General features: G+C 50.9%; 1 protein-coding gene across 14 annotated transcripts in view; it reads right to left on the bottom strand.

The window, feature by feature from the left end:
• Positions 1-6,982: 6,982 nt before the first annotated feature.
• The window catches only part of Gtf2i (general transcription factor IIi), a 76,766-nt gene continuing 66,345 nt past the window's right edge, over positions 6,983-17,403 (bottom strand). For 10 of the 14 annotated variants that reach the window (XM_028766197.1, XM_028766201.1, XM_028766200.1 and 7 more), the window contains 14 exons: positions 16,703-16,761; positions 16,343-16,417; positions 16,048-16,149; positions 14,720-14,785; positions 14,274-14,457; positions 13,549-13,604; positions 13,235-13,327; positions 12,161-12,244; positions 11,866-12,049; positions 11,392-11,420; positions 10,043-10,084; positions 9,398-9,439; positions 8,659-8,733; positions 6,983-8,038 (listed from right to left, as the gene is read on the bottom strand). In XM_028766197.1, coding sequence (XP_028622030.1) covers positions 8,675-8,733; positions 9,398-9,439; positions 10,043-10,084; positions 11,392-11,420; positions 11,866-12,049; positions 12,161-12,244; positions 13,235-13,327; positions 13,549-13,604; positions 14,274-14,457; positions 14,720-14,785; positions 16,048-16,149; positions 16,343-16,417; positions 16,703-16,761 — 1,075 coding nt within the window. In that variant the 3' untranslated portion in view covers positions 6,983-8,038; positions 8,659-8,674. The remainder of the gene's footprint in view (positions 8,039-8,658; positions 8,734-9,397; positions 9,440-10,042; positions 10,085-11,391; positions 11,421-11,865; positions 12,050-12,160; positions 12,245-13,234; positions 13,328-13,548; positions 13,605-14,273; positions 14,458-14,719; positions 14,786-16,047; positions 16,150-16,342; positions 16,418-16,702; positions 16,762-17,403) is intronic. The other 4 variants (XM_028766199.1, XM_028766204.1, XM_028766202.1 and 1 more) reach the window with 1 other exon arrangement.

The following is a 17,403-nucleotide window of genomic DNA, read 5'->3' as shown; positions in this document are numbered from 1 at the left end:
TTTTTTTTTTTTTTTTTTTTATCTTTTGGTTTCTCCAGACAGTTTCTCTGTGTAGCCCCTGTGTCCTAGAACTCACTCTGTAGAGCAGGCTGGCCTCAAACTCAGAGATCCATCTACCTGCCTCTGCCTTCCCAGTGCTGGAACTAAAGGCATATGCCATCAGTGCTTAGCTTCTGGTGTGTGCTCTTAATCTTAGCACTAGGAAAGCAGAATCGAGAGGCTCTCTGGGACTCCCTGGCCAGCCAGCCTAGCCTCCAGGTGAGTTTTAAGTCAGCAAAGACCCTGACTCAGAACTAAGGTGACTCCGGAGAGACTATGTCTGCATACACATGTAGACATCAGTAGACACCCATATAGGTAAGACAACATCTGACCACGTACTAATCCTTCATAGAAGAGTTTGACATCTCCTCAGACAGCTCAGCCTGAAAGGGAACTTGGGAGCCAGGCATGGTGGCAAGTGTCTTTAACCTCAGCAGTGGAGGAGGACTCTAATGTCACCAACACTGGAGAAGGAGAGACAAAAAGCCTGGTCAGCAGGCTTCTCTTGCAGAGCCTTGCCCTGAGCTGACGAGACAGATTTCCTGGGAGGAGTAGGCCTGGCCCCGGAGTGCTGGACTGATGGTGGCCACACTCAGCAGGAAGGACTGGTTATGCAGACAGAGAAGGAAGCAGCCGTGCGGAGTACATTGGGTTATCTCCCTAGTGTGGCAGAGGCAGGTGGATCTCTGTGAGTTCCAGGCCAGACAGAGATATATAGTGAGACACAGTTTCAAAAGTGGCAGGGCTGAGCCAGGTGGTGGTGGCAGTGCACGCCATTGATCCCAGCACTCGGGAGGCTGAGGCAAGCGGCTCTCTGAGTTAGAGACTAGCTTGGACTACAGAGTAAGTTCTAGAACAGTCTGGGCTACACAGAGAAACCCTGTTTAGAAAAAAAAATAGTGGTGGTGGTGGGGGTGAGTGGGAGGGAGGTAGGTAAGGCCCCTCTCCTATTCCCCAGTGGGTGGCTCAAAAGCTACCAGGTCACCAGGGGCACAGGCCTCAAGACTTCTGTCTACAACCCGGTTAGCCAATGCTGTGCCTACTTGCAATGGCTCTGGCTAGGACTCAAGAGAAAGTGGGTAGGGCCAGGTTACAGTGCAGTCTGGAGATTCCAAAGTTACAGAGCCTCTACTTCTGAGACACGGCCCCAGCCTGTTTCCAGGGACTCTAAGGCAAAGTGCTCTGTCACCTAGCAACATCACTGACCTTTCTTGTTATTTTGAGGCTAAGCTATTCAGGCTAGCCTCGAACTCTCAATCTTGCTCTCTCGGTCTCCAGATGCATAGGGGGAATCTGTGTTGAGACACCCAGCCCTGAGGGTGAGTTCTACTACAGTAAGGAGCTGAGAATGGTGTCAGCCCTGGCTCACACACTGGCTGGTTCTCGGATGAGACTCATCTCAGTCCCTAGTGGTCTGGAAAGTCCAGCAAAAACATCAGGCTTGCTGTGCACCTGGGCCTGGCAGGCGGCAGGCTGTGGAAAGTTCCTAGGGTGACTGTGGCAGGCTAACCATCAGGCCCCTAGCACTTCCTTCTTGTCTTGTGGGCGCTTGCGTAACTGCAGACAGTGGGGCTGTCCGGTGGCGGTGGCCCGAGGCCCCACGCACAGCCACCTTCCCACTGCACTTCTGAGACCTTCCCCTTCTCCTCCCACTCCCTCTCGAATGAGAAATGGAGGCAACATGTGCTTATTTTTTTTAAGTGTTTCACCTTGCAATGACCTCTATAAACAGGGCCAATTTTTCTTTTATTCTCTGTCTTTTCTGTCACGGCAAAGGATTTATTTTTAATACCTGTGAACTATTTATTTTACCTTTTTGATCTTTTGAGATGGTCTCCTGTAGCCCAGGCTGTCCTCCAACTTGAACTCCAGATCCTTCTGCCTCCTCTTCCTTCCCGAGTGCTGGGATTAACAAGTGTGTGCCCTACGCCCCCTTTCGGGCTTTTACACTTTTGGAATCACATTTATTGCTTTGGTGGGGGTGGGGGATCAGGTAGAAGTTGTCCTGTGCACCAGGATCAGAGGACGACTTGCAGGAGTCCGTTCTTTCCTTCCACTGTGTAGGATCCGGAGTCAGTGCCTTTACCCATTGAGAATCTCCCAGCACCCCTGCCCCATCCCTCCCCCTTTTTTAAAAAGTGAATTGAGGATGGGGAGTGTAGTTTGGTTGAAAAGCATATGCTAGGGCATGTACCAGGTTCTAAGTTCAAAGCTCCCCCTAAGACAAAGGAGAGTTTGAGGCCATGCTGTTCTTGCAGACACCCAGGTAGTTCTTAATCAGTAAATTCCAGAACATTAGACATCCTTTTCTGACTTTATGGGCACACACACACACACACACACACAGATGTTTTGGGGAGACAGAATGTTTTAAGCTTAATGTGTACATATATCACTATTCACTTTGTATTATAACACCATGGCTATTTTTTAAAAGATTTTAGTGTACGAGCATTTGACTTTCGGGATGTTCATACACCGTGTGCACACCTGGCGCCCTCAGAGGCCAGGGAGGGCATGGGGTCTCCTGGGACTGGAGCCGCCTGCCTCTGCCTCCCAAGTGTCGGGATTAAAGGCCACTGCCCGGCCATATTGATTATGAATAAAGATGTTTACTTATGTGTATGTATGAATGTACGTCACCAGTGTGCTAGTGCTCACGGAGGTTAAAAAGGTACCACAGGTTCCTCGGACCTGGAGCCACAGGTGGGTGCTGGGAACTGAACTCAGGCCCTCTGGAGCAACAGCAAGGCCTTCTAAGTACTGGGCCATCTTCCCAGCCGCTCAGGCTCATAGCCTTTAATCACTGGCCTTGGGGTGATGTGAATGAATGATTGAACAAATGAATGACTTGGGGCATTATTCCAGGGAGCATAAGCCCCGAAAGAGCTTTTCCCATTAGGCCAGACCAGGCCAGGCAGTGGCATCAGGCCCTTCCTGCTCGGGACCATAGGACTTTGACCTGTCTCCCAGTCGGCCCTCAGCCGCTTGGCTTTCCCCAGACCAGAGGCCAGGCTGGCCATTTCCTTAACCAGGAAATCCCCCAAGTCAAGACAGGGAAGGCGTCATGAAAAAAGTAGCTTGCTGTCAGAGATGAGGACAGTGAAGTGACTTCAGGGACCTTCTATCAGAAGGAATTTGTGGCTTCCTCAGATTAAAACAAAACTGCCTTAATCTTTAGTTCTTGGCACATTTAATATAAACCCCTCCTGCTGCTGCCTCTTCTCTTCCTCTTCTTCTTCTCCTTCTCCTCCTCCTCTTGTTCTTCAGTTCTTCCTCCTCCCCTGTCCTCCTTCACAGGCTTTCTCTGTGTAGCCCTGACTGGCCTGGATCTTGTTCTGTAGACCAGGTTGGCCCCCAACTCACAAAGATCTGCCTGCCTCTGTCTCCCAAATGCTGGGGTTAAAGGTCTCCTTCTCCCAATACTTCCCCTTCCCTGCTCAGCCTCCTGCTGCTTCTCAGTGACCCACCATCTTCCCAGCAAGATGGGCAGGGTTTCACAGCTGGACTCTGTGGAGCAAGGCTGTGGGGGCGAGCAGGTGCATGGAAAGATCACTTCCTAGCTTTTGACTCCTTGGGGCTCTTTCTCAGCAACATGGAATGGGATGGATTCCGCTGGGGGAGGAATGTGAGGCCTCAGAACAGTCAGTAGCTGCAGGAAGTCCAACTCAGGACACTCCTCAGACCCGCCACTGGGGACTCCCTTCTTGGGCCCTCCAGGTGCTCCGTATTGGGGTTTTGAATAGATCCTGACTGTAGGCACTGTGCCCTGCAGTCTGACCATGGGCACTGACTCCCTGCCTAGCATGTCCCTTAGCAAGCTTACTCAAGCTCTGAGCCAGTTACTTTCCTCATCCATAAAATGGCTCAGCCATTTTGTCCACTTTTCAGGCTGTTACGAATTGGAAATAAGGTTGAGGGCCAAGCCTGGCAAATGTTGCCCGTTAGCAAGCAGGAACCATCTGAGAGCTGTCTGGAACTGGGCAAGTGGTGGAAAGGGTTAACGTTCAACAGGAGTCGGGTGGTTGTTGTTATAAGACGGGGTTTTCCAGGGTAGCCCTGGCTGTCCTGAAACTCCTGGAGATCAGGCAGCCTTGGAACTCAAGAGATCTGCCTGCCTCTGCCTCCTGGGCGCGGGGATTAACCACTGCAGGCATGACACAGACTTACCAGCAGGTTCTACTGACACTGTGTACTCTGGGCCAAGTTAATAAGCCTCTCTGGGCTCTATCTTCCTAAATATTACATATAAAACAGATCTAAGATAGACTGTGTATATGTGTGCGTGTGTGACTGGATTTCATGTTCCCAGGCTGGCCTAAGGCTGAGATTGCTTTGTTTGTGGGCAAATCCAGGGCTCTGTGCATGTTGATCAGGTACCCCACTGAGCTGCAGCTCACCCTCAACTGAAAAAGTGTTGGGACACGCTGCTATCAGGGGATGTCACCCTGAGCTCCTGTGACAAGATCTGTTCTCTTCCTGCTGGTCACCAGGCAGTGCCGCTAGTCACATACTCTAGGATGGTAACATTTTCAAAGCCAGGGTCTCACCATGCCTGGTTTGTGGTGCCAGAACCCAAGGTTCTGGGTATGTTCTGCAAGCATTGTGACAACCAAGTCACATCCCAGCCAACAGATCTTCTTTCTCTCTTTCTACATTTACTGGGGGGAAGGAGAGCAAGGCACACAGAAGCCAGAGTGTGGAGGTCAGAGGACAACGTGTGGGAGTCAGATCTTGCCACCACGTGGGTCCTAGGCACAGAACTCAGCTCTGAAACTAATAAAGTGGGGTAGGTGCGCTGGCCTGGCCCCCATCCCTGGTAGGAAATGAGACTTGTGAGGTGACAAAGTGGGTGGAAAGGGGTGTCAAGATGGCTTCATGGTTAAGAGCACTGGCTGCTCTTCCAGAGGACCTGGGTTCAATTCCCAGCACCCACTTGGCGGCTCACAACCATTTACAGCTCCAGTTCCACCTTGGTGGAACTTGATGGCTTTGGCGGGCACCAGGCTCATGCATGCAGCCGTCCACATAGGCATAATGGCCATACACATTAAAAAACAAACCGGAAGCAACGGCTGGGGCTGCAGAGTGTACGTTCTAATAGGCTGGCTGAGGCATCCTCCCACAACCTAAATCTCTCCAAGTCCCCAAGTCTCTCCGTCTTGTGGTAACTCTTCCAGACGGAATAGTAGACAGCTGCTTACAGCTTATCGAGCTACCAATGTTAACCCCAGGGGCACGCTTACCCCAGAGGACAAAAGCAGTCAGTATTCCCTTTGTAGGCCAGGAGACTGCAGGCGGTCAGCCATAGCAGCTGAGACACCGAGGGCTGGAGGGAGGCGGTTCCCCTACAGAGTGGGCTACACAACGTGACTGGGAAGGGTGTGGATTGGGAACAAGGCACACACGGACCCACTAGACTGTCCCCAAAGGACAGAAGCCACTACTGAAGTGGGCTTCGTAAGCAGTCACCAAGGATCAAGGTTCTGAAATCCCGAAGTTCTGAGTGCAGGTCACTGGACCTTTGCCGCTGCTCTGAGGACGGGCATTACAGGCCTCTGGAACTACACTCAGCTCAACCGTCTTTCCTATCGCTGGTTACTGAGACAGCCTCCTGGACTAGCTGTGGATTCACTCTGTAGCTGAAGATGGTCTTGAACTCTGGATCTTTGTGCCACTGTCCACTAACAGGTATGAGCTGGCTTTCAACCTGACCCTTTGAAGGAAGGCCATAAAGACAAGGCCTTTTGTTCCCTCAGTGACAGGAAACGCCTTACCAACTGGCATTGTGTCAGCTAAGTTTTCTGCACTAGGCCTTCCTCAAAACCAGACCGCAAGATACAAGCGTAGGTGGGGCAGGTGAGGGGCCACCTACTGTGTGTCAGAGCACTTGGCTAGATGGCCGGGTAACCCAGCCATGATTAGTTGAGCTACATCCTGTAGTCCAGCTGGTCTCCAACCAACAGCAATCATCTTGCATCTGCCTCCTGAGACTGGGTCTAATCTAACCAGGGCTGGCCTTGAACTTACCACGCAGCAGAGACTGCCCCAGCACTCCTGGCTCCCCAGCCCCGCCCCTGATACACTCCACTCCTAGCTTATTCTGTGCATCTAGATGAGTATCCTATTGAGTCACATCCCAGCCATGAAAACTTGACGGGTGGCCATGACCCTTTCCGTTCCGCTGTCACCTCCCTGCCTACCTAGTGCAGGCAGCTGTCACGTCACCCACCTGTAAACAAGCCATGTCTGACCCAGGGCAGTTCTATCTCGTGCTATGGTGTGGGTGATGTCTCCAAAGGTCCACAGAATAAATGAAAGCTTGATTTTGACCTTGGTGCCACTGGAAGATGCCAGAAGCTGGGGGGAGGGGGGACCTGGTGGGAAGCTGGATGCTAACAGGGTGTACCCCTGAAAGCAACATCTGCACCTCCTGTTTCTCTCTGCTTCCTGGCTGCCCCGGGTGAGCAGCACCTTCTGCTCTGCCCTGTCACTGAATACTGCCTGCTAAAGCCTGAAGGATCTCAGATGAGTGAGGACGCTGCCCCCTGGCTGCCTCTCCTGTGCATCATGTTACCATGGCAGCTGACCAGGGGAGGGGGTTTGTTCATAGTGTATTAAGATTCCATCAGGAGCAGGGGAGCCAGGCCACTTGCCCTCACATCCCTGGCTGCAGCCTGAGTGGGCATTGTTCTACATCCTCTAGTAGGGACTCAGACTCCCCTGGGGTGTGGCTTTGGCCTCAGCGTTCTCCTCCATCTCCAACACACAGAAGATGCAGGCGTGTGGAGGCTGGGCACAGCTGCCGCTCGACAAACCAGTGACTTCTTCAGAAACACCAAGAACATAGGTGTCCAATCATCAAGGGTCTGAGGTGAGTACCCCACCAGCCCACACCAGCCTCCCCAGGGGCCCATGAAGACAGCATAAAAAGAATGAGTTTGCATGTGAAAGGCATGGATGGATTTTATTTATTACCCTATATCTACAATTTGAGGTAAAATATAAGGAACACATAAAATGCCTACCTCTGCTACCGTGTGATATCATTTCCCATTGTGAACATCGTGGTGATGCTACTGAGAACCGTGCCCTCACACCCTTTACCTGCTGACAGCTGTGACTGTATACAACTGCACCGTCTGTGATCCCCCACACGGTCCCCACAGAGGGTGTGGACACCAAGGTCCTCTCTCCCAACCCTGGCGACGAGGCCAGACTGGTGGTTAGAGACTAACCAACCAACAAAACACAGCCCAGCCTGGCTCCACCCGTAGCTGCGTCCAGAGCACCCCAGGCCACTGTGGGTCCCAGCTGGGGCTAGGTTGAGTCATCCAGCTGCTCAAGCATGCATACCTGACCTCTGACCTCTGACCTTCAGGATACACCCAGAAATGTACTCGCTGCAAAGTGACCGTGAGAGAGGCTACAGGGACAGCCTCTCCAGCTGCACTCGGATGCGCTGGCTTCTCACTGGCCAGCTTTGCTTTGAATGGCAGTGAGGACAGACATCATGATGGAGCTTGGGAAGAGGCTTCATCCCACACGCGGACAGCAGCCCTCCCCTGGGTAGGAGGGGCAGCCAAGTGCAAGACCTCGGAGCTGGTTTTCAGTAGAAAACTAAAGCACTGACTAGCACAGGGACTTCCTTCACTGCGGAAGCCAAGATGCCCTGTAGGCATTTCTCACCTACGGGATACGCCCTGCAGCCCAAGGCCCTGCCCAATGCATAAGAAACCCTAAGAGTCGTCCCTGCCATCCCCGCCTCTTTCCAGCACTGCTGCAAAATCCTTCTAGTGCATTCCCAAGCCAGCCAGGCACGCGCATCTCAACACGCTGCGGAGTTCAATTCACAGAACTGCTGAGAAAGTAGCCATTTCTATCTAGAAGTAGAAAAGAAGGTTTGTATAGAAGGTATTTCTGTTATACACGTATATTACAGAGCCGGCAGGAACGGGCCTGAAAGCGCTTCTTCACCACTCACGCCGGGGCTCCACTGTGGAGACAACAAACAGGCAGTGGGTGAGTCAGATGACGGCATGTGACAGACAGTCTCTTGTCACACACCCTCTCCCATCTGATACAAGTACAGACCCAAATGCAGCTGTGAAAGACAGGAAACCCTAAGTCTGTGATCTGACAGGGTCAGGCACATCACAGAGGCTGCCCGGCAGAAGGCAGGCTGAGCAGGTGACAGACTGCCGTCTCCTCACTTGTGGGTCACTGTAGCCTGCCTCTTAGTGGCTGGGTCACACTGAGCAAGTCAGCAATTGATGGGGCTGGGCTTGTGACTGGCCTAAAGAGGTCAGACAGAGGGAAGCCAACCTCGGCACACAGACTCAAAACCAACATGTCTCTTTTAAGGAAGACTACCTCTCTATTACCCTATCCCGCCACGAGACAGGGTCTCACCACAGAGCCTGGCTGGCCTGGAACTGACAAGAGACCCACCTGTCTCTGCCACCTCATTCATCTCTGCTACATCTTTGAGTGAGAAAGACCTCTGGGCCACGTATCCCAAGGGTGGCCTCCCGCCTCACAGCTAGAGTAGAAGGGGTGTGTCTGCACATCAGCCTGCAGGGTGTATGGACAAGGACAGCTGGGCGAGGCTCTTACCCTGGAGAGCCACGGTCTACCACGTGGGGTCTGGCTCCTGCTTGATCTGTGAGCTCCCGTCTGTCTCTTTAATTTCTACAGAAGGGACAAAGGGGTAACAATGAGCTGTACTGCCGGTGCAAACCTGCTTGCCAGTAAGGCTAGCCATAAGAACCTGCTAAGATCTGCCTGAAGCCCTCCAACGTGGATTTTGCATAATGTGTTTTTGTTCTGGGAATCCTGGGCTTACAAATGCTAGCCAAGTGTTCTTCTGTTGAGCCACATCCAGCTCATGACTTGATTTCCAAGTAGCAGATTCCATATTATTTTGGGTGTATTTATTGTCATGCCTTGTCTAAGCTATAGGGATCTAGAATTTAGCCAGAGCCACACTGGGAGAACAGAGAGGAAGCCTGCCTGGAGTCTTCACTGGACAGTGTTCATGGTAGAAATCTTATCAATTAGGGGCTGGAGAGATGGCTCAGCAGTTAAGAGCACTGGCTGCTCTTCCATGGGACCTGAGTTCAATCCTCAGCAACCATCTGTAACTCTTATTTCAGGGGCTCTGGTGCCCTCTTCTGGCTTCATCGGGTACTACATACACATGGTTCCTAGATGTATAAGTAGGCAAAACACCCATATATATATATTTTTAAAATCCAACCAACTCACTAAGAAACAAAGACACAAAGACAGAGCCACGCTGTCCCGAGGCATCAGTCACTCCAAGTCTGTACGCTGGGAACAGCACAGCACTTACCTTCTGTGACTGGAACTTCCAACTGGCTCGCCTCGGCTGATTCTAAGGAGAAACACATCAAGAGTCATTTAAACGGTTTTCATAGGTTACTATTTAAAGAGCCTCGAAGGAGAGAAGGAGGAAGAGGAAGGAGAACACCCAATGACAGAAACAGCCTGCCAACTTCTCCTTTTTGGTAATATATGGTTATTCTGTCTGCATGTGTGTCTGTACCATGCACATGTCTGGTGCCTTAGGAGGCCCTGGAGATAGAGTTAAAAGACAGTCGTGAGCCACCATGTGGTTGCTGGGAATTGAATCAGGGTCCTCTGGAAGAGCAGCCAGTGCTCTTAACCACTGAGCCATCTCTTCAGCCCAAGCCTGTTAGCTTCTAGCCTCCACACGCGTGCGCACACCCCTGCATAAGCACACACTTACACAGGTAGACTTCTCTCAGGCTTTGAGCACCATGGCATCATGAATCACCAGGGATCATGGGTTTACACGGTATGTGGCTCACAATTGCCACTCAGGACCCACAGCTCAAGTCTCCGTAAAATTGAGTGTGTGCAGGTGTGTGCTGTGACTGTAAGCAGGAACGGCATGAGCCGTGGTGGCTTGGGGCAACCGTGTGGTTTAGTGTGCACCCCCACTATGCCCCCTCACCTTGTATCACAGGGCCTTCAGACTCATTCTGATCAACCAGCTCTGCAATGAAAGGAGACAGTTTAGGTGGCTTACTGACACAGGTGACATCTGACCAAGCTGACGTTTCAACTCTGCACCTCTAGTACAGGAGCAGAAGAGAGGCAGGCTAAGCAAGTAAAGGTGCCTGCCACAGACACTTCAGTCACTGGGCCCCATACGACAGAAGGAGAGAACTGAGTACACAAGCCGTCTGATAACCACTGGCCGTGAAATGATCTGAGGACCCCAGGACCCCACATACAAATGAATAAATAAAGAAGGGAAAAGAGGAACACAAGGGAAGGGACAGCAGAGGTCCTGGTTAGATGCCACCAGAACCATGACTTTCACAGTAGTCAGCACACACTGGAACCAGAGTCCTGCACAGGACAAGAATAAAGGCAAACGTCACACACAGGAGCCTATGAGCAGTGGCTTGGACTATAATACCCTTCAGAATACCCAGAATCATACACAGACCAGGAGAGCTGGTCATGGTGGCACATCTTTAGTGTGGGACTCGGGAGGCAGAGGCAGGGGGATCTCCGAGTTCCAGGCTAGCCACGGGGATATATGAGACCTGTCTTTAAAGAAAAAGACAGATGAACTGAAATTTGCAAGGAAAATTAAAAAAAAAAAACAAACTAATGGCTGTGTGTGTATGAAGTTTCTGTGAGCACGTGTGCCACAGCCTGCATGTGAAGGCCAGGGGACAACTCTGGGCTTGGCTCACTCCTTCTACCTTTCTGTGAGCTCTTGGGATAGAAGTCAGCTTGCCAGCTTGTGCAGTAAGCGTTGCCAGCAGAGCCATCACCAGCCCTCTCTCCCTCCCTTTCTTTTTGGGGACAGAGTCGAATGTGGCCCAGGCTGGCCTTAGACTGTCTACAGCAGACAGTGCCGACCTCTCTTCTGATCCTCCTGCTTCTGTCTCCCAAGCACTGGGACTGCACGTTTTCCTCCGTTGTGCCCGGCACTTTAGTGCTGTTGAAGGGCCTACAGCCCCCTGACCTCTAGTTCATGGAGTTCAGGATAACAGCTACAAATACAGCTGACTGGCCCAGGCAGGAGCTTCCCAAGTCCTGCCTACAGTGAGCCTTGTAAAATGGTCTCAGCCCACCCACGATACCACTTCCTTTCTAAGTGAGGATGAGGAAAGACAAGCGGCAGCCAATTTCACAAGTAGGCAGGGCACTGGGAACGGGTGACATAATAGATGACAAATGTGTTATCTTGCAGGCCACACTGCACCCACACCCACACCCACAGACACACTCACATGCACTCCCAGATGCCCAGAAACAAAACAAACAAAACAGAGCTGTACTCACGGTTATTAATCACAAGTCCTGGAAATGGTCTAAAGAGAAAAACAAATTGTATAATGTAAGGCTTTTGTTTCACATGAACATTTGCTTATCTTGCTAAGCTATGCCACTTATGGCCTATGTTGTAACCCTGTGGAAGAGACATACAAGATGCCCATAAAATGACTATAACACTTGTAACAATGACTCCTGTTCTGTTATTAGTATGTATCATACACAATGTATGTATGTATCTGTTACTTGTAACTAGTCACAGGCGGTATGTGGTATGTACAGTACACATGCCAATGTTAATGTTACCTATGGTTTTTGGGGAGACAGAGGTTGGTTTTTCCAGGCAGGGTTTCTCTGTGTAGTTCTGGATATCCTGGAACTCGCTGAGATCCACCTGTCTCTGCCTGCTCATTACCTATACGCTTCGGTTCAGACTCCACACAACAGCACTCTGGGATATGACTTAGCCTCCAGGCCTCTCACCTGATGACAGTGAACTTGATAAACTCAGCAGAGTCTAAGATCCTCCTCATGGAGCTGATCTCCAGATAACTGGGGGCCTTGAAGGACACCCCCGGGGGCATGCCGTCGACCACCACACAGCCGGGGTTGATGGTGATTTTCCTGTAGGGAACCTTCACGGGGAAGCCCATCCCAATAGCTTCACCTGAGAGACAAACAGCACAGGGCCAGTGTGACCTTCATCTTCAAAACAACCGAGACAGGAAGCTGAGCAGTGAGGCCGCTTCGTTAGTTTCCTCTATGGTGACAAACTTACCAAACTTCCGGCTGAAGAGGTCGTTGACCTGCTCCCGCAGCTGCCTGGCCTTTTCAACTTTGGACAGTCGTTCACTGTCGTCATCTAGAAGACGGGAGGAAAGCAGGGGGCACACTTGCATCCAACTCACATGTCAGTTAGAAAGAATTTCTAAGCCAGGCATGGTGAAGCACACCGTTAATGCCAGCATTCAAGAAGCAGAGACAGGTGAGTCTCCAGGAGTTCGGGCCAGCCAGAACTAGACAGTGAAAGTGTCCTTAAAAAGGGAGGGTGTGTGTCGTATTTCATACTGAGACACCAATAAGAGAAGAATCATTAAACAATATCAAACAAAAAGTTCTACCACCAACTCAGGAGGGCACAACCCATTCTTCTTGAGCAAACTTTCCCCTACTGTTTCATACAGATTGTTTCTTTTTTCCTCAGACAGGGTTTCTGTGTAACCCTGACTGTCCTAGAACTCACTCTGTAGACTAGGCTGGCCTCAAAGTCAAAGGATCCTCCTGCCTCTGCCTCCCTACTACTGGACTTAAAGGTGTGCGCCACCATGACCCAACTACAAAGATTTTAGGTTTTTAAAGACTTCTTTAGAGGCAGGCAGATTTCTGAGTTTGAGGCCAGCCTAGTCTACAGAGTGAGTTCCAGGACAGCCAGGACTACACAGAGAAACCCTGTCTCAAAAAAAAAAAAAAAAAAAAAAAAAAAAAAAACCCCTGAACATCCTGTGTGTGCACCCAGTATAGTGTGCCAGGTCCCTTGTGAGTATACTTATAAATGACTGTGAGCCACCATGTGGTTGCTGGAATTGAACTCAGGACCTCTGGAAGAGCAGCCACTGCTCTTAACTGCTGAGCCACCTCTGCAGCCTCGATACAGGCTTTTGAAAAGCCAGAGACATGCATGAGCAAGCAGGGCTGGGCTCAAGTCAGGGGCTGTGCAGCCAGACTGACAGATGGAGGCTCAGGTGAGACTGACAACACAGTCCACAACATGAGCTGTCCCCCAAAGCATCAGACCAGCCCAGAGGCAGGTTCTGGGGTCCGAAAGACTCCTCAACGCAGGCAGAAATTATACCTGGAATTGTCACCTGAATGATGTTAAGGTCTTCCACACCTGATGCAGTAGTATTAACACTGGGCGATGAATTTATCTTCCCTGAAAGCAAAACTGAAAATTAGGGTTTAGACAAAATGTACAGTCAAAATCTCCTCGAATAACCCAAGCTGCCTGTCGCTGTCAGCCACGAGCTGGCTGCAGCCAGGCCTAGGGGGCTAGTACTTGCACACTGCTTTTCTTCTAGTAAGACACTAAAGATGGCAGACTCTCTGATGGGCCCATCTTCCTGCACTGTTGTGTCTGCATGTTAGCTACTTTCCAAGGACACTCACTCGGAGGGCTTTTGGAAGAGGTGCTCTCCTTGATGGCCGTCTCGAACATCTCAGGTCTACAGGCAAGAGGAAAAAGGCTGGTTAACCCAGAGCAAGGTACTCAGGGAAGATACAGCGGGGGGAGCCTGCAGCTCTGCAAACTACATGCACCCCTTGGAAGGACTCGGTGTGTGAGGAGTACGCCCAGGAGGACCGATTACACTGATGCCCACTGCTGCTGGATCCTTTCTGGCCACGCCAGTGTCACTGCCACCTTCCAGTAAGATGACACCATGTCCTGAGAATCAGTAGGAGACCTAAGCGCACACACAGGAAACACATGCCTGCAGCCTGGGTATATGCACTGACAGCAAGTGTGCAAGCAACACACAACAACACCTTTCCACACGACAATAAAGGGGCCTGTGGTGTTTGTGCATGACAGAGGCCGGAGGAGGGCGCCATGCCCTCTGTTACTCTCCTTTCTCTCAGACGGGGTCTTCCCTGGAACCTTCAGCTCACATTCCCAGCCCTGGGCAGCCCCAGTGATCCTTCTGTCTTCGTGCAACCCCCAGCAAGAAGGTTATAGGTTCAAGACTACTCCTAGCTTATGTGGGAGCTGGCCTCAGAGTGCAGCCGTCTTGATCCCTGGGTCGTCTCTCTAGCCCTATAGTAACGCAGGTCCTAGAGGAGACTAGCACACTGCCACCCAGCCCGTGGACAGCCTCTCCAGCGAAGGCGCTCACTTTTTAATGATGAACTTTATTTTGGCCTTGTTCCGGAGAATCTTCTCCAGCCTTGGAATGCCAAACGTGGATGGTCTTCGGAAGGGCACCCCCTCGGGTAAGCCTTCCACATAGAAGTCTTCTGGGAAGGACTCGAACAACGCAAATGGTACTTTCACAGCCTGCTTAAGGCCAAGTGCTTCGCCTGTAACACACACCAACGCTTGTTCTGAAGAGCATCTTAGAAAAGGCATCTGCAACAGTCTACAGCAGCTAAAAGACCACACTTACTGGAGAAATTGTATTTATTTTAATTCTGGGAAACGTTCTGGGAATTCTTGCTACTCAGTAAAATGGGCAGGAATGGAAGGCTGAAACCTACACATTTCCAAGGACACGTAGACATCAAACTAACACCGAGTCTATCAGGGAACTACTTCACAGTTCGTGTTTCCAAACAAACCTACCGCACTTTTCATTGAAGAGGTTCTCCACTTTCTGCTTCAGGTCTGTGATCTTAGCATTCCAGGCCTCTGTGGGAAGAACAAACAGCTGCCATCAGCAAGGCTTTCCCAGGACGAAGCTGGGACTTCACCCACTGTTTGATTTAATTTAATTTGCTTGTTTAGGTTTTTCAAGACAGGGTTTCTCTGTGCAGTCCTGGCTGTCCTGGAACTCACTCTGTAGACCAGGCTGTCCTAGAAATCACAAAGATCGGCCTGCCTCTGCCTCCTGAGCACTGGGATTAAAGGAGTGTGCCAACATCCCTGGTTTCATCTTGCTGTTTCGTTTCGAAGCTTTACAAAGCACAGGACCAACAAGAAGGTGACTGCATTGCGTATTTACTGTGTGGCAGGCCTTGTGGGACAGGAGACTTTAATGTACGTACATACTGAACGCTGAGCATGTCCTCCTCTCTTCCCCTCTCCCCTTTCCTGGGCACTGTGTATTCAGATGCTGCTTACTGTGCCCGGAGATCTGGCTGGAGTCTGAGGTTGACATTATCATGATTATTAAAGCACTTCCCGACTCAGTATTTTATAAGACACTGCTTCCCGTCATCTTCTGATTGGTCAGGAAAGGGCTAAACGGCCTATAGCTGGGCAGCAGAGAAGAAGGAGGGACTTCCTATCCTAGTGAGGAGGTCTCAGGTGGAGAGGACAAGAGGGAGGTGTCAGAGAGAGACAAGATGGCAGGCAGTAAGTGTGGCCGGGCCAGGACTGGGCAGGCCAGCATACTCAGGTTAGAACAGATCAGAAGGCTATAATAAATCCACCAGGCGTCTGTGTCATTAGGTCAGAGCTTAAGCGGAATATTGAGAAGCCCTGAAGGCTTACCCTTCCCTTTCTCTCTCCCGCCCTTGCGCATGAGTCCCATGTCCTGTAACCAGCTCTTCCTCCTTTCATGTATATACAGATACACGACTTGAAGGCTCTACACAGCACACACACAGGTTTTTAATATGGCTGCTTTGCCTGCCCCTCCAATACCCAGATAATTAAACCAAACTGGTAGATAGGACAAGCCAGCTACAACGACATGACCTGGGCTGAAATGAAGAACAAAGGACCTCTCCTGGCCTCGTTACAGTCTGCCACATGCCAGGTCTGGCTCTGGGTACACTCAACTCACAATTCTCAGGCACCCTTGCACATGGCCATCGGAAGAGACTCACCCACAGCACAGGAGCAAGTGAGGGTATCAAAGACTCTTGCCGCATGTTTAACCTCAGACACACTGACTCAACCCAAGGAGAAGCACTGTTGCTGACACAGTATGCTAAGTCTCTATTTACCAAAGGAAAACTCTCTCCCTCGAGGCTTGAAGGGAACATTTGAACCGTTGGTCTGGGTAGGAGTTCGAACGGTGGAGGTCTGAGGACTGTTGCTGTTAGGGCCTAGAGAACATTCAAAGAAAACCAATGTTACTGTGTACATGTGACAGCAAACAGCCCTGGCACTGCAGACATGAACACGCACAAGCACATATGAACGCACGCACTGAAAAACACCCGTCAACCTCACACGCACACAAGTCACAGAGTCCACACAACTGTAGGTAAAGGGTCAGGAGACAACTGGGCAGCTCACCTTCCACAGTGACCTCAATCTCAGGAACCTTGGAGCTGCTCCCAGGGCTTCGCGGTCGCTTTGGGGACTGCAATGCTGTAAGGCAAATTGCAAGGTCACCTTTGCAAGCTGCGAGAAAAACTACCAAGGGCTGCTTTCTACCAGCAGGGTGAAAGTCAGACAGCTCGGCTCTTTTCAAAGAGACGGAAGCATTACACGGGCAGCGGTCCTCCGCAAGAGTGCCAACAGATAGGGCAGGAGGACAAACAGCAACGTCTGATCAAACGGCAAGAAAACAGACCAAAGGCTGCAGCAGCGGGGACACCGGACAGTGGAGAAGCACGTGACTTGTCTACGCCCTGAGGTGGCGCGGCCTCTTACCTTTAGTGTTGATTTTGCTAGCCATCCCAGGAGGCAAGTAGGAAACAACTAGCTCGGGCCTAGAAAGAACACACAGTATGTCACTCTCCACACAGCGCACAGAGCCGAATAACATGCATGTGTATTCATGTTTTGCATGTACATCTGTCTGTCTGTCTACCATATACATGTCTGTGTACATGGAGGTCAGAAGAGGGTATTGGGTCCCAGGACTGAAGATAGACAGTTGTGAGCTGCCATGTGGGTACAGAGAATTGAACTCAGGTCCTCCGGAAGAGCAGCCAGTGTTAGCCTGAGCATCTGTAGTAGTTGAGTAACAAAGGCAACCATAGGCTCTTATATTTGGCACCAAGGAATGGTTTTATTTGAGAAGGATGAAGGGATACTTGTGGGAGCAGGTGTGGCCTCGTTGTTGGACGAGTGTCACCCAGGGGTGGGCACTGTTTCAAATGCCCACACCAGGCAGTGTATGTGTCTGTCTCTGTATCTGCGCTTTCCGATCAGGACGTAGCTCTCAGCACCATGGCTGCCATGCTCCCCACGGCTGCTGATAACGGTCTAAGCCTCTGACATTGTAAGCCAGCCCCAACTACATGCTTTCTATTCAAGAACTGCCTTGGTCTGTGTCTCTTCATGGCTATAGAACAGTAACAAGTGGGTGCCAGGAAGTGGGGCACGGCTGGGACAGCCCCACCGTGCTG

Source organism: Grammomys surdaster, unplaced genomic scaffold (genome assembly GCF_004785775.1).
Source record: "Grammomys surdaster isolate TR1022 unplaced genomic scaffold, NIH_TR_1.0 166, whole genome shotgun sequence".
NCBI lineage: Eukaryota > Metazoa > Chordata > Mammalia > Rodentia > Muridae > Grammomys > Grammomys surdaster.
This window is presented reverse-complemented; position numbering and strand designations above follow the sequence as displayed.